This window comes from Chamaea fasciata, unplaced genomic scaffold (assembly GCF_029207755.1).
Source record: "Chamaea fasciata isolate MVZ Bird 193981 ecotype frontalis unplaced genomic scaffold, bChaFas1.0.hap1 SCAF_2, whole genome shotgun sequence".
Lineage (NCBI taxonomy): Eukaryota > Metazoa > Chordata > Aves > Passeriformes > Sylviidae > Chamaea > Chamaea fasciata.
This window is the reverse complement of record NW_027094087.1, coordinates 99363974-99380711: the sequence shown is the minus strand read 5'-3', so window position 1 is coordinate 99380711 and position 16738 is coordinate 99363974. Positions and strand designations below refer to the sequence as shown.

Sequence of the window (16738 nt, the reverse complement as noted above, 5' to 3'; positions counted from 1 at the left end):
TTCCACTTGCTATGAAGGTGAGAGGGCATAAAGTCCTAAATCACATGACAGGTAAGTGTGGGACTCTGTTGAATCTAACACTCTCCTCCAGTTTCACATTTTGAAAGATTTATTCACATTTCTGCCCAAAGCTGCACTCTTCTAAGTAGGTCTTTTCAGTCAGCCAGAGTATGTCTATATCTAAACAGAGCTTGAATTTAAACAGCAGTATATGAAAGAACTCTCCAAGCCTGCGTGGTGCCCTATGGCACTTCATCCATGGTATTGTCTGAGACCATAAGAGGTTCTGCGGTTTTATTTGGTGCAGTCCTTTTCAAAATAGTATGACCAGAATTGAATGCTTTGGAAAGATTTCATGACAGTGCTCTATTTGGTGCAACTGTGCAGTAGGAAGAGGGTGGCCAGCAGAAGCAGTTCAGGCTGTAGGGCTTTGTCCTGCTGTTGGAGCTGATGCACCTTCTACACTTTTCATTTTTTAAGCTTTTACTTTTGAATGCTTTTTTTGTTGTGGACAGCCACCTCTGTGGTCAAAGTATATTATGATGAGGATGCCCTGGTTGCTTAACTGTCTGCTGTGTGCTCTAGCAAGCTTTTAGATATCTATCAACGTTTTAGATAAGAGAATTGTAGTAGTCTGAAACAAATCAAAAGAAACACATAAGGGGCTTTTCACTGTTCCAGTTTTGAGACTTAGCAAGATTGCAACAAAATTTGGTGCTTCTCTTTAGATGTCTTATACCTCAGATAGCTGTGTTGAGATATGTTTGACCAAAGATCTACCATACTGATATCTCTTGTGATCTGGTGAGCCTGGCCTTGCTGGTCACCCAGCAAAAAGACTTTCAGCGTGATTTCAAATGAATCATGCTCTAAAAGTGTCTATATTTCTCTGTCTTTGCTACAGAAGGAGCTCAGGGCAACCACCTCACAAACAAAATAGATGTTCCCACTGTAAAATCCAAGAACTATCTGAGATTCAGACCTGCCTTAAACACCAGCAGTGCCTTCAGCTCACCATCTGGCCTAGTGTCAGCAAGGCTCAGAGGCAAAGACTATACTTTATCTCAATGCTGTTGTTATGGGAAAGGACACCAGGAAATTCTGTACTGGACAGGGAATCTTGTGAAGAAGTTAGATAGTCAGCTGTGAAATCTGATCCTCTAGGAAGTAGTCAAATATAAGAAGCAGGAATACAATTATTCCTGTGTTATCATGGTAGGCAACAGGCAATCCCACCAAGCTGCAGAGCTTGGATAGGTGTCAGGAAACATGATGAGAGAAGGGGCAACAGATTCCCTTCACGGTTGAATAGCTTAAGCAGTGTTGAGCAGAGTTGGATCCAACCGAGAAGTGCTAACTCTGTGTGAGTTTTGGATGGTCATGATTAGGTTAATCAGGATACATTTCTAATGACAATTACACAATGAGCACTGCTCCTTCCATTTCCTTTGACCATACCCTCCAATTTCCAAAATATGGAAAGGAGTAAGAGAAGAAACAACCATACATGGGCAGGTTTTGTTAGTACCACTATTATGCATCAATATCAGAGGTGGTTTTTTTTGTCAGGGTTCAAGTCCTATTGGAGATGCATTTTTGGTATAGAAATGACCTCTGCTAATGACCCTTCTATACAACAGTACTTGTGATGGCACAAAGTTTGTTAATTTCAATGTATTGTGTCCACATCATGGAATTTGTATACCTTTAAAAATTAAAAAGTCCTTAAAACAGTAAAAATTCTTGCTTTGGATAAAATCAGTGATCTTTGCTTACCATGAGGAGGCGTTGCTACTTTTCCTGTACTCTTTCATCTAAGGTTTAAACCTTATTTTGCTCATATAATAATCAGGTCTTGGTTAAGTGGTGAACACAATGATGGAGTTGGGTTGATGGTTGGACATGATAAACTTAGAGGACTTTTCCAACCTTAACAGTTCTAGGATTCTATGGCTAATAAGACCTCTTGATACAGGAGTACAAGAAACTGAGAAGCTAGTCATCTCAAACTGCTGACTCTTACAAGAAGTGCAGGGATACATCTGAGTTCCAGAAAGCTATCATCTCATTTTACAGGTTCTCTGTAAATTCAGTCTCATTTAGAAGCCTTGGATGCTGATTCAGCTAGAACATATTTTGTACCGCAAAGAGAGAGAGGAAAAAAGTTAATGCTTAATAGATTTCAGTTTTGATATCTTTGGTCCCATTACCATGCCAGTGCTGGTCCTACACTCACATGTTTTGCAAGACCAAGGAGACACTTTGTGAATGGGAGTGAACATATGCTGTGGTTCTTAGAACAAATAAGTCTTGACACATTGACCTCAAGATGAATTTCAGCTTTCCTGGATCAGCAAAATTCTGGGTATCTTGTTTGTAAAACTGTCTAGAAATTCAGTTACTGGTGCTAAGTATTCACATTCCTTCTGAGCTATTTTTTCATAAGTGTTGAGATGGGGTTTCCAGTTTTTACCACATATGAAATGCATGAGAAATCATTTACCTATGAAGCAGACGTCTCTATAACGAAATATGGCAACTTGCTAGAGCACAATATAATGTTCTGTAGGGGCATAAAAGGAGAGAAAACAACTTTTTCTCAGTTAACTACTTAAGGAATTTAAGGTCAGTGGAAGGTAATTACCCAAAAATTAACTTGGCCCATGTGTCCAGGCTAACATCTGTATTGTTGCAAAATAAATGCCACAGATGTCTTTATAACAAGTAACAGATGCACTCAGTTCTTAGATTTCAGATCTCATCTAAAAATCTTCCTGTTATAGGTGGCCCTTTCCCTCACCTCTTCCCCAGCCCTCTACAGAGCACTGGCTTGCTACTGGTTCAGACTGCTGTCTGCTATACACCTCATTGACAGCCTCTTGTACTATAGCTTTGCTTTAAAGAGCTGGAATTTTATTTATGACAGCTGGCACTGCAGCCCTTTGTTTGCAAGTCAAAAAACACAGTTCACTGACCAGAGTACAGCTGAAAGAGCACCAGCCCAGTGCAACACAGACATTTACAAAGATAACCTCTTACTTGTGCTGCAGACAATGTTTTCAGCAGATCTGGTGAGTCAGTGGAAATAAATACTCAGTGCCTTGATAAAGGCACAAACACAGATGTCAGAAAGCAGCGGCCAAAGAAAGCAGTATTGTTACAGGATGCTGTGCAATAGTAAGTGTTAAACAGCTATTTTAAAAGTGAATATTAACTTCAAACTGATGGTACATATCCTTTGTAGGGAGTTTTCTACAAAGGAAGTAGAGTGGTCATGAACATCACATAGGTAGAAAATGCAGTGACGGTGCTAATGCTGCTACACAGTCACAGCTCTGAGGCTGGACACAGGCATGACCCAAGTGTAGTCACAATGGGAGATGGCAGATGCAACCTGCACTTTGCAGCGTGTTGAATGATGTACTTGCCTGCCATATGGATGGGCCCTGGAACTTAGTGCAGCTTCCAGCTCTATCAGCTGACCCTGAAGTGGTGTCTCTTGGCTGGAACCAGAATTTTGACATCTGAGGTGGCTTGTTGCAGAGGCACATGGGCTGGGCTCACCAGCTGAACTGATTCAGGTTACCTGTAGCATGACCTGGGATTCACTCTGGCATCACTGGCCACTCAGGCACAGCAGTGATGTGATCAATGTCTACCATGTCCCCTGGAGACCAGGGATACAATAAAGTCTGCATTAGTCAAGTAGTTCTGAGGGCTGTGATGAAGAGGGTGAAGATTTGGGTATTTCCCCTTCCAAACCTACATGGACACAAATCCTGCAGATAAGTCTGGTGCTGGGCACTCTCAAGGCCTGGGACATCTCTGTGTGCTGCTGTTTTCCCAGGTACACTCGGATGTCCTCAGTAATGTGCTGTCTTTTGGTACAAGTGCTCCATGTGCTGCACTGGGGGCAGGCTTTAAAGTACTAGCTCTCTGACTTCCCTCTTTCCTTCCAGAGGACATCTCTGTCAGCATTGGAGAGGTCAGAACAGCAAATTAGGAGAGCATCCAGCCTGGAAGAGCTGCTTCACATCACTCACTCTGAGGACTGGAAGCTGTGGAAATGCAGGCTAAAGCTCAAGAGCCTGGCCAACTTAGACTCCCGCTCTGCGTCACATCGCTCTACCAGATTTGCTGCTGCTTTCTATGATATTGACACACTCAAAGGTAGGTGCATGTTTCTGGCCAAGTCTAATCTCAGCTTCAGGACCCTTCCCTGATTCTTTTGCAGTGAACTGTGAAGTAAGTAAGGGAGAATATACCCATACTGGAAATAACAGGGCATTATTGGAAAATGACTTTGTATGAAAAAGGGTCAGACAACAGCCTGAGTACACCTCCCTGTTTTGTGGCCAAATCAGGCTTATTTTCTCTGCATACTCTCCAAAGGGAAGATGTACGGTTCAGGGATTTGTCAGTGCACAAAAGAAAGAGAAGTCAATGTACAAAAACCAGATCAGAATGACTGGCTGAGAGGCTGGACAGCAACATTTAGCTACATCTCAGAACGTGCTTGCAGGCAGGAATGAATAAACTTTACTACAGGCATAGAAATCCCATTTTTATTAGGTGTGCTCTGATATAAGACACTGCACCAGCAGCAGTGTCTGTGTGGAAATTGAGAGAAAGATGGTGTTGTCCTAACCTCAATCTATTTGAGGAATTTTCTCCAGAGAAAAGTAGACCTTGAGGCAACCAACCAGCAACTAAAAGTGGAGAATCACAACCTACTCCCTCCATCTGGTGGAAGTATGAATATTGTTCCTTGTAGCTGGGATGCTCAAGAGGCATTACATATTCATGGATGTAAAACAAAGGATCAATTACTATATTTGGTCCAGCAAATGGACATCCTACAGCAAAGCTAAACTGTAGCCTAATGAAGGACAGGCTGAGATAATCTCTTTGTTGTCTTTATCCTGACGTGATATTATCATATCACTTTCCTTCTGGGAAATCAGATATTGCTGATCCTGTTCCAATACCACTTTAACAACAACCCCAGCCACATTCACACACTATTACTCAGCTAAATTATGTCTGAGGAAAGGTCTTAAATTGTTTCTCTGAGCCACAATACAGAGATGTGTATACAAGTGCCTGTTTGAAGAGGGTTTTCATTTCACAGGCATGGCTTTTCATTTTCCAAAGAAATTTTGTACAGAAAAAAGTTAAAACAAATACACACATGAAGAACAATTAAGACAGCTTTTAATAGTGATAAACATTATGCTTACATACCCTTATAATTCTACTCAGAAACATTGAAAATCCAGAGAGTTATTAGGAGTACTCAGAGTCAAGTGCTGCCTCTACTCACTGTTGCTCATTTAGTGAACACCAACATTTCTGCAAAACTAGAACATCCCTTTTGTCAAAAGAGCATGACAACAGGGGATGTTATTAAATGCTACTGAGGCAGGGAAATGTGCATCTTTCAATGGCAGAATAATTTAACTCAATATTTATAAAGTAAATAATGTTGACATAATAAGGTCACTACGCCATTTAGTCTGCTGTGACTAATTTGAGATGGTCCCAGGGCTGGAGCACCTCTCCTATGAAGTCAGGCTAAGAGAGTTGGGGCTATTCAGCCTGGAGAAGAGAAGGCTCTGTGGAGATCTAATTGCAGACTCCCAGTACCTGAAAGGGAGCTGCAAGAGAGCTGGAGAGGGACTTTTCCCAAGAGCATGGAGTGAAGCTAAAAGAGGGTAAGTTTAGATTAGATATTAGGAAGACACTGGAACAGGCTGCCCAGAGAAGCTGTGGATGACCCATCCCTGGAAGTGTTCAAGGCCAGGCTGGATTGAATACTAAGCACCCTGGTCTAGAGGAAGGTGTTCCTGCCCTCAGCAGTGGGGTTGGAATTAGAGGATCTTTAAGGCCCCGTCCAAACTAGACTGTTCTGTGGTTCTATTTTACTATGGTCATATAGATGCAGTTTTCTGCTTGGAACAGCTATTAGGCTGCTTCCTATTTTCCCTTTGAAAGTCTACCTTTAAATACAAAGATGTCAGCTTTCTCATTAAAAGTCAAGTTGCTGAAATTCAAGTTGAAAAAAGCCCATTGGGACATCTTCTCTATCTTTCCATTCAAAGTGGAATTATCCCAGGACAGAAAGTACTTCTGTTCTAATATATTAATTTGTTCAAGGTACTAAAGCTCCTTTAAAAAAAAAAAAAACACAAGCATTTCTTTCCCACACCCTTTCCAGTCATTAAACAGTGACCTTTCTGCCAAGGGCATCTGTTTTGTTTTAATAAAATGTTTTGATGAGAAGGCTGGGTCAAGATTTTTCATTGTTTCTCTAGAGTATCTTCCACAGCACTCCAAACTCCACCAGGGAAAATTCAGGACTTTTTTCCTCCTTTCTAAAGCTTTAATAATGAATTCACTGGATGTGACACTGGATGTGTCACTTCGTCTAACCACAGTCACCCCTGAGCTGCTCAGTCACTCAGGACTGCAGTACTTTCAAGCTGGAGACTGCATCACTAAAAAATTTCTCAGAAACTGCTCTGTGCTTGGTCACAGAAATGACCAGGGTGACCACGGGGCTTCTGATCAAGATGTGACACCCACTTGCTTGGCAGCCAGTTTCTGTAACAGCCCTTCTCCTAAAGAAGTGGTTAATAAAGTGAGGATGTGTGTAGCTGGAAAGGTCATCGCTGCTTATGCTCATTGAAGTGACATCTGAAGGGATTACATGCACATACCTTAATGAGTTTGGCAAACACTTTATTTTCTATTTTAATGTTAGAATTAGGTTGCTGTTTTGATAGAACTAACATTACTCTAGAAAATTCCATTAGTTTTTATGATTATTCTTCTCTTAATTTATACTTCTTCTTCACAATTCAGACATCAAACTTCTATTTCCTGTACTCTGTGAATGACTGAAAAATGGAGCAAACCAACCCTGTTGAAGGACTTTGCACGAATAAACAAAATTATTTAAATATACAAAGTCAGTTGAAGAAAAAGTTAAAAATAAAAAAAGGAAAGTCAGGAATGAGAAAAATAGAGCTTCATCTGAAGGCGAAGTATAGCATGTAGGTTAAAAGTGTTCCAGAATTTCTTCTTTCTCAGAACTTCACTATAAATGTAGGCACTGCTTTTACAATAATAGGGAGGTGGACTGCATTGGAAGACAGAACATTTTTTTTAATAGTATAAAAGTTGCTTTTTCATCTTTCACATGCCTGATATAGGGGGTAAAGAGAAAAAATGGTTTTCCTCATTTTAAAAAGAACTTAAAGCATAAGCATTGATGACTCATGAGCAATTCCGTAACTTGAATCAAGTAAGCAAATGGCAAAAAAAGGAGAGCCACCTCTTGACAAACTCAGGACTGTATTATGTATATTATGCAAATGTCACTGTTTTCTCTGCTTCAGGCAGTTAATGTGTTACTCCTTCTCACAGTCAGAATTTGACAAATCAGTCAAGCCCAGTCTACTGGTCTACAGCAGTTCAGAATTTGAAAGATGCCACGGTGTTTTGAATAGATGACTCACACTTGAATTCATATTCCTGTTATTCAGCCTTGAACCCCCTGATGGTACTGAGGTGTGAGACTGTTTGTCTTGGATTTCACTGGGCATTTTGGAAACGGTGCTCTCTGGCTGACATCCACCAGGAGTACTCATACCCTCTGACCAGAGTCTGGTAATCATTAATGTGCTCTTGCACTAAGGCCCAGGCTCTGCTGAGGCCGTGGTGGGGTACACTAACAGAGAGGACAAAATGAGAATAAGGAAGGCTACCCTGGAGCAAGGGGGAACAGGGTGTGGGGCAGCTTTGTCAGATAGACACTGTGGATCTGGGGGCTCTCAGCTAAGGGAAATCAATGCTACCTGACCTGCTGGAATTAACAGAGATTTTGGTCATTTGCATTGAAAGCTAAAGGCAAATAAATGCAAAAACCTCTCTGACAGTGCAGCTGGTGTAAGTTACTGGGATAATTTTGCACTCAGGCTCCCTCTGGTCCTTAGATTGATCCAAATAAGTGCAAATTGATCCAAGTAAGTGCAAATGGTCTGCCAGCACTTCATTTTTATTTATATAATGCTTCTGCTTTACTAATCAAGAGGTTTAATTTTGCCATGATTGTTCATAAAAGTGGTATTTTCTCCAGTCATAGATGAAGAATGGCAAAAGACTCAGTGTGTGCCAAGGGAAACCTGTGTGGAAGTTGCCAAAGAGCTGGGTACAACAACCAACAAATTTTTCAAGCCTCCCTGTGTGAACGTGTTCAGATGTGGAGGCTGTTGCAATGAGGAGAGTCTCAGCTGCATGAATACAAGTACAACTTATGTGTCGAAAACGGTAAATGAGGCTGTTCATCTGTTCTCTTTTCACCCTGGCTCACCAAAAAGGGAGGGGAAGGAGGATGTTTGGTTTCTGAGATCCTGTTATGAAAGATCTGTCAGATCTGTCTGCACTATCATAACAAACAGAAGAATTAATTTTTTATCCATGTGGAGTGAATGCAGGAGTGTGCAATAGCATTTTATATTCATGTTGCATTATTAAAAATTGTTTATATAGGTGTAGAGATGGAAAATCAGGCCCTGAGAAAGTGACTGCAGGCTCATGATGACCAGAAGTTTGATCCTTCTTTAATACATTGTTTCTTGGACTGGGGACACTTTGAGACCATTGTCTCCTAGGAATCCTCTGGATCCAAGGTTTAATCCCAGGAAATTTTGGTTTATTGGGCCAAGGCATTTCAACATTATCATTCGTACCAAGAAGGCTGATTAATAATTTTGGATGTGCAATTTTGCAAGCCAAAAAAAGGAGACATATTTATCAGAAGAGATCAGATGCTCTTAATTAGCATTCCTCAGGATCTGAATGTCCCAAATCACACATCTCTTAAGAAAAGGAAGGAATAAACCAGTAGTCAATTACTAAATAGGCGTAACAGGCGATACCCAAGTTTCAATAACCAGTCACAAAAACTGAGCCTAGAGCAGCCAGACAGCTTCTTTCTGTAGACTCCCACTAGAGGCTATGTACAGAGATATCTTCCTCCAGTGGGTAACTGAGCAGAGCTCCAAGTTTAGTACTTTCAATCCACTCTGTGGATGAAACCATCCATTGTTCATCAGCAATCTGGTCTACTGGGTGACACCCCTGCCCACGGGAGGGGGTAAGGGGTTGGAACTGATCTTTAAGGTCCCCTCCAACCAAGCCTTTCTATGATTTTATGATTCATACCCACAGATGAAGCACAGGAGACTGGTCCTCTTTGATGAACCTTCACCTTGTGCATTCCTGTTTCACTTGGCGTAATAAATGAAATTCTACTTATGAAAAAGGCTTTTCTTTAAATCATAATAAAGATCAAGGCCAGTTGTTTCAAAAAGAAAATTGAAGCCCTTATGGGGAACAGGTCCAATTCACTTCTGTATTTATTTTGTGTTTGTTGGAATGTAATTCCACTGTGTCTGGTTGTACTGGAATATAGCTGGATTAAAATAAATCAGGGCTTGTCCTTCTTGCGTCAATGCTCATTAATTGCTTTTATTCCACACCAGAGGGAGAAAGCTGTTATGAGCTGCTGGCCACACACAAGAGACATCTGATCAGCTCAGGGAACTAGGTCAGGCTAAGAAGTATTCATTTATTTATGTGTTTTTTGACCAGCAGTTCATAAGTTTGTTGAAAAACTGCAATTTTGCAGAGTGTAACATTCCTTTAGCATCCTTCAAAATAAGCATTCTCTCAAAAGTCCCCAGCTAAGTTCCATTTCTGGATATGCCACCATCAGTCCAGATTTATTCATCTAATGGAATTATTCCCATATTAGCGAGAGGGCTTTTTCTCCTGGTACAATACATTCACTGGAGGATACTGATGCCACCTAAAGTCTGCTTGGGAATACTCAGTCCCTGCAGCTGGATGCAGCTTTAAGCCAAGACATGCTGGCACACCAAGATGTGCCCAATGCTTTGGTTTCCATGGGAAGGAAGCTGGTTTGAGGAGAAGAGGGAGTGTGGATCACTTCAACAACTCCTACACATAGCTGCCCAAGGAACCAGAACCTCCACAGGCCTACTCAAAGATCACTCTTGGCAATTTGAATCCACTGGAAGCAGGCTGCTTTGTTCCTTAAGCTACTGCTACAGTCAAAAGAGAGACATTTCCAGGATGATTCCCTGCAGAAACACAGCTGAAGCAGAATGAACTTTCCTCTGATTAGTCCTGTTACTTCCCTCTCTGAGTAGGGTGTGGGGACTTACTTTTCAAAAATCCTCAGTGCACTTCTGCTCATTTATATTTATGGTAACTATCTCTGGAAAAAAGCAAGGGTGGGAAAAATGATGGAAAAGAATATGAGATTTTTTTATTTAAAATTGTAATTGTTAATTACTATTTAGTTAATAACTATTAATATTTATTTATTTATTTATTTATTTATTTACTGTAGAATGGAAACTGAAAAAGAAATGTTATTTGTCCCATCTAGCTCTTTGAGATCTCTGTTCCCTTGACAAGTGTTCCTGAGCCTGTGCCCATCAAAATTGCCAATCACACGGCCTGTAGGTGTACATCAAATACCCAGCGCCACCAGTACACCATCATACGAAGGTCTGTCCAGTACCCAGAAGAAGATGGGTAAGTTCCCTCATTAGCAAACTTTTACACATGTTGAAATAGTTTTGTCCTAATTGGCATGTTATAATGGTCCATTCTCTTTCTGTTATCCCAACTGTTTTTCCAAATAACTTGGTTAACACTCAGGCTTAGAAAGTTCACCCAAACCATGTGAATTTTAAGTGAATGGTCATCAGAATCCAACAAACTGTAATCCAGTTCAGCAGCATCTGGAGTCACTAAGATATTTAGCTTCTTGAGCAGGGACTTAAAGTGCTCAGATTGGCACTATGCTCCACTGGAGCTATTTGTGAATGTGTGCATAGATGTTTTCAGCCTGACACAGCAACTCTGCTTGTGCATTATTTAGCCAGGGTACACTGAGTTCTGTGCTCAAACTAAAGCCCTCTGTCATACTTTATGGCATGTTGGGTCAGAATTGATGTGAATCTTGCCTTTTCACTTTTTGATCCAGTCTTGGTTTGCATTTGTCAGGCTAATGGACAGGAGAAAAGCGACCTCACATTTCACTCCAAAATAGGGCATAAAATACTCCTGAAGAGAAAAGGCAACATAAATTAAACAAAGACTCTAGAAACTCAAATAGCTTGAGTGACTCACTGGAAGTCAGTTCAAATGTCTCTGTCAAGCCCTACATTTGGCTTGTCCCTATCACTGCCCTTCAGCTGCACATTGGGATGGGGAGAGGTGTCTTTTCAGCAAAGCCACTCCAGCCCTCCCTCAGCCTGCTGGCCACTCTGAATCCTCTTTCTTGACAAATATAGAACCTCAGTCTTTCTTCAGTTTGTGAGCTCCTCTCCCAGAGCAAAGGGCCTGAAAGTCAGAGTCATCTGTCCCTCTGACAGTGAAATTGTGCATCCAAAAGCATCCATGAGCATCCATCCCTGTGCATCCATGAGCAGGGGCAAATTAAACTGGAATTAAACCTTCTGGCAGCAAGGCAAAATTGATCAAAGTTACACAACATGAATACTGAAGGGAAAAGACCATCCTGTCTGGAGTAAAGCGGTCTTATGCAAAAGTGGAGCTGTAAAACTGTAGCTTTTTCCTAAGGCTATAATCTGAAATAGGTGCTGAACCTGCTTCCTGTGTCACTGGGAGCCAGAGAGCTCTGGCCTATCAGCAGAACCACCCAGACCCCATTCTTTCTGTTTGCAGTAGTAATGCACACAAGTGCCAGGTACAGGTGGCAGACCAAGAACATCAGCAGCTCATTTTGCCAAATGGCTACTCTGATGCCCCTATTTTTTTTTTTTAATTCCTATCTCAATTTCTTTCTCTTCTAGATGCCCCTTTACCAACAAATTTTGCCATAATGGATGGATCTGGGATAGTGACAAATGTGAATGTGTTATAGACACACAGCACTCCAACAGACGAGAAGGTAAAGATGGAATGACAAAGAGACACTTTTGCATAGTATCTCCAAGCTCTTTGTCTCTCAGTCTGGTCTTCTTCTCACTTTTTTTTTTTCATTGAGAGAGTTGACATTTTTATTCCACATTCTAGATAAACTTGGATGATGGTGTGGAAACTTAACTGAAAATAAATACACATATGTGCTTCCCCATCTCATGTTTTTTTGCTTGGACATTTTACTCTCTTTGTATTAGCAACCTGAGTAGGACATAGGAAAGAATTTATAAGATTTTGTGAAGTAGGCACACTGTACAAATTTTTATTTCATATGCACCTTAAATTGTATGATGGGCATTAGGGAAACTTCTTAACTGTAGAAAAAAAAAGCCCTAGAATACATTGCATGGGGCAGGTAATAACGTTTTATTTTTAGTTCTTAAGAAAAGAATTAATAAGGAATAAGATACCTAAAGCCAGTTCTGCATGTTAGCTGTAGTCAGTGCAGAAAAGAAATATATAATCTACCAAAATATTTGAGTACTTTTAATGATAATCTTAAGGAGTATGTATGTATACTTCTTCAGGTCTGTGGAAGGAAATGGAAGAGGATAAAATTTGTGGAAGAATAGTAACTGCCTTTCTTCCTCTGCTTCTCCTGTAAAGTTTTAATTTGTCAAAGAAAATTGCAGGAAATATTCTGGGTGGTAACTATGTAATTCTAAACATACTTACTAGCAATAAATATTAAGAGAAATTAATTTTTCTCCAATTCCTGTGTAAGGCTTTTAAAAATTGATTTTCTCAGGAAATTGTATTGGTCAAAATAACATCATCATAGCACTAGAGGAAACAGAGAAGGAAACCTTGCCTTTGTGCTTTGAGCTACATTCAGCAAGAGAAAGAATAAACCATTCAAGGCAACAATAAATCAATCTGGTGAGCAATTCCTAGACTAGGAAACTAAAATAAAGCTAAATACCCTCATAAACTGGTCTACTGATTACAATCTCCCAATGTTAATAAGCCAGAAATCATTTGCAGAGTGATTTCTGTTGGATCTTTTCTCACTCTGGATAAGATCCTCTGACCATCAGGTTAGGCAGCCAAACACAAGTTAGACTTTGCAGTCCAGAAAGGATTAGTACTCTGTATTTCAGACTGAGTCCCAAGGACTGAGAATAGCCAGACCCCTATTAACTCAGAATCTTTTGTAAAGTCAGCTTGGAGCATTAAAATCTATGGCTTGTTGAATTATGGCCTTTGTTGACATAGACTCAATACTTCCTCAGAAAAAATATCATTCTCTGAAGTACATTGTGTTTGGCAAGTGGCTGGGACAAAATAACTTAAAATCTGTCTTTGAGGTTGAAACAAAGTGAGATGGAAACACTCTACACCACTTCACACATGCCAAGCTTTATCACCCCAAGGAAAGGCTTTGTCTTTCAAGAATTTTGGGCAGACTCCCTCCTCCCTTTCAATAGACCTTAGGCTTTATTCTGTCAAGATACTGGTTTTTCAGCATTGAGTAAATAATAATGAAAATTTCTTTCAGGTAATGTGCAAGCCTTTTCTGGCCACTGAGATCAGGGATCAGATGTCAGGTGGTGCAGAGGTGCAGGTTACATTTCACATTCCACGGGTTATATCAGAGAGCTAATTGTAAAGTTACAGGAAATTACCTTCCTAATGACACCTTATATGCCATGACCTTTAACCAGGGATGTGCTGCTTGCATTTTAATAAAGCTTTCACAAAATGTGTTCCCTTTTTGCCAGGATTAACTTCATATTGTATTCCAGATGTTCATTTTCAGGGGAGATATTAGACAGTGAGTTCCCTTGGCTGTTTTGGCATTTTTTCTGAAAGGAAATATTTTCTTTCATCTTTGACAAATATGCATGTGCTCCTTGTTGAAGTGCTAGGCCAGCTTGCCCCCTAGTAGACATAGCATTACTCCAAATAAATTTCTGCAGTGACTGTGTAGTGAAGTAGACATGTGCTGGATGTGGTAGTTTGCATGGATGTGTCTTTTTGTGAGGTATAGACTAAATCTTTTTTGAGATTATCTTTTTAAAACTTGCTGTCCAGTAAATATTTGTGCATTCCAAAACACAGCACTAGGCTCTTGCAGTATACATCACCCCAAATTTTTTGTGTTAAGTCCAACCCACAAGAAATAGCAGTATTAGAATAAAGTGAAAAAATCAGCTCCATCCTCTCGAGTCCTTTTCTGCACAGGAAGTTGCAACAGAAATTGTGAAGTCTAGAATCTATCAGAAAGTTTATGTGTGAGTCCTAATGAATAGAGAACATAAAGAGTCTCTCCAAAAGCAGGATTTAGTAATGAAAAGCTTACTGCTAAAAGATGTATATGTTATTGCAGGACTCCCTCCTCTTGCTGAGCTGGCCATGTGTGGACAACATATGGATTTTGATGAAGAAAATTGTGAATGCATCTGTAGACATAAGTGTCCCACAGATTTCTTTCAAAGTAAAGAGAACTGCAGCTGCTATTTGTGTAGGGAGAGCCAGGAGAGCTGTGCTCTAAAACACAAGATATTTCATGCTGAAACCTGCAGGTAAGTGATCCTTGCTATTCAGTGTCTACACTACAAGAGCTGAATTAGAGGTGCAAGTGCTTAATTGACTGGGAGGTCCACTTGGGATAAAATACCTTGCTGAAGTTAGGGAGATAGTAATAATAATAATAATAATAATAATAATAATAATAATAATAATAATAATAATAATAATAGAGATTGTATTTGCAATACTTACCGTATAAAAGGAATCTATGATTTATTTGTATTTTTAAAAAATCTGGACAATGCCACTGTTCAACTGTCAATACTTACTACCTTTTTTGTCCAACTCTTTAGCGAATGATGATTAAAACTGTACTGCAACTGATAATAGTATTTGCAATGACATACTGAGTCATGTGGGTAGGCAGAACCCACAGCTGTTCTCTGCACCAGCTGAAGGCAATCTCATGGATGGTTAGGGACAAGGGCTCCCTAAATTTACACGCAGAGCACACAGCACATTCCTTATCCAGTCTGTCCTCAGAGCAAGTAATTTTCTAAACCTAATGCAATTTTGTACACATATAAATCTATTCAACCAGCTCTGACTCCGCTGAGAAGCAGAAAAATTGTTCTGGGTCTACTATACTCCATGAATTTCCCTAATCTATTTGTATTATTAGTTTTGAGGTTTCTGTCTCAAATCAGATGGAAAATGCCCTCTTAAAACACCTGTTCTAATGGATTAGTTATTTTTTTTTAATTTTTTGGAAAGCTTTGGTCTCATGTAGACACCCAGGAGCATGCAGTAGCTTAGTCTTGAAGTTTATATAAGGATAGCCAGGATCCAGTTTCACCTTGGCAGAGCTGTAGCTCACTGAGTGGTCACCCACAGGGTCCACTCTCAGTGGCTTCATAGGTTCATTCACAGGGAAGATGCTGTGGAATAATTAACATTTGCATCTTTGGATTCAGCTTTGAAAACAAGGACAAACACAAAATAGTTGGCAAGTACAAAAATAGCTAAAACAATCAGCAGAGCCAAAAATGAGCATGAAAGAATTGGTTATTTATATGTTTCAGACAGGTGGAAGAGGAGCAATAAAATCTTTTTTTTAACATGAATTTGACTTCAAGAAATTCATGAAATCTGGACCTTAATGCCAGACTCCCATGTGCAGTATTTCTGGAGGAGCAAAGCTGAATCATGAAGTGAGATAAGCTACTTTGCAAAGTCCAAGGGCAGCCCTATCCAGTGCTGACCCTCGAGCCTTCACTGGTCCCAAGAAAGGAAAGCATCACTTAAGCTGTGAATCTGGACAAATGGACCACTGCAAGAACTGTTGCTGTAGACAAAAATTGTGAGGCAGCAAATTCTTGTCTCCCTGTGTTGTAGGATGTCAACACTTTCCCAAACAGTGTGTAGGGAGCATTGCAGTGTCCAATGATGAAAAAGTTGAGGAATATCACAGTGAAGAATTTTCATACTAAAATGCTTTTCTCTTTTGCATTCTTTCTCCTTTATCAAATAGCTGTGAAGACAGATGTCCATCCCAACCCAGAACGTGCCCAACTGCCAAACCAGTGTGTTCCAGGCATTGTCGTTGTCCAAAGGAGAAGAGAGGTTCTCATGGGTCCCAAAGCAGAGAAACTCCTTGACTGAGCTTTCCCTATTCTTCAAAAATCCATTGCTTCGCAAAGTAGCTGTCACTGACTTTCAAACAATAGCAAAGATGAACATCTTCCACATTAATAGCAGAAGAATTAATCCAGTCTGCATTTATTTATTAGAGTAATCACTAACTGCGAGTGAATCCTCTGGGACACTGGTAATTGTTCTCTAAGAGGTAACAACAGCTGATGAATTTCTGGCTGCATGGAAGAAAGACTGGAAAGTACCAGTTCAATGTTACATTGTGGAGGATGAAACTGTGTATTGGAAATAGAGACACTGTCTCCAGCCAGTCGTCCAGAAATTGAGACTTGATAATCTTAGCCTCTGAATCCTTAGCTAATGCAGATCCTGGGTAAAACTTTCTTCAGAAATTCAGTGTACAGGATTTGGCTTCTAATAGGTTCAGCACTGAGTTATTTGATCTACTGTCCAGCTTTGATTATAATTTTGTGTTTATTGTTCAACTACTGTCAGATGTGCCATATTTAAGTGTATATATGAAAATAAATACATCAGTTATTCGAGTGGATTTGATTTTTCTGTTATT

The 16738-nt window shown here is 40.1% G+C and overlaps 1 protein-coding gene across 1 annotated transcript in view; it reads left to right on the top strand.

Moving 5' to 3' along the window:
- The window catches only part of VEGFD (vascular endothelial growth factor D), a 30763-nt gene extending 14025 nt beyond the window's left edge, over positions 1 to 16738 (top strand). Inside the window, exons 2-7 of the mRNA XM_066176867.1 lie at positions 3960 to 4170; positions 8141 to 8331; positions 10481 to 10629; positions 11916 to 12013; positions 14375 to 14570; positions 16049 to 16738. Of these exons, the coding sequence (XP_066032964.1) occupies positions 3960 to 4170; positions 8141 to 8331; positions 10481 to 10629; positions 11916 to 12013; positions 14375 to 14570; positions 16049 to 16175 (972 nt within the window). The 3' untranslated portion in view covers positions 16176 to 16738. The remainder of the gene's footprint in view (positions 1 to 3959; positions 4171 to 8140; positions 8332 to 10480; positions 10630 to 11915; positions 12014 to 14374; positions 14571 to 16048) is intronic.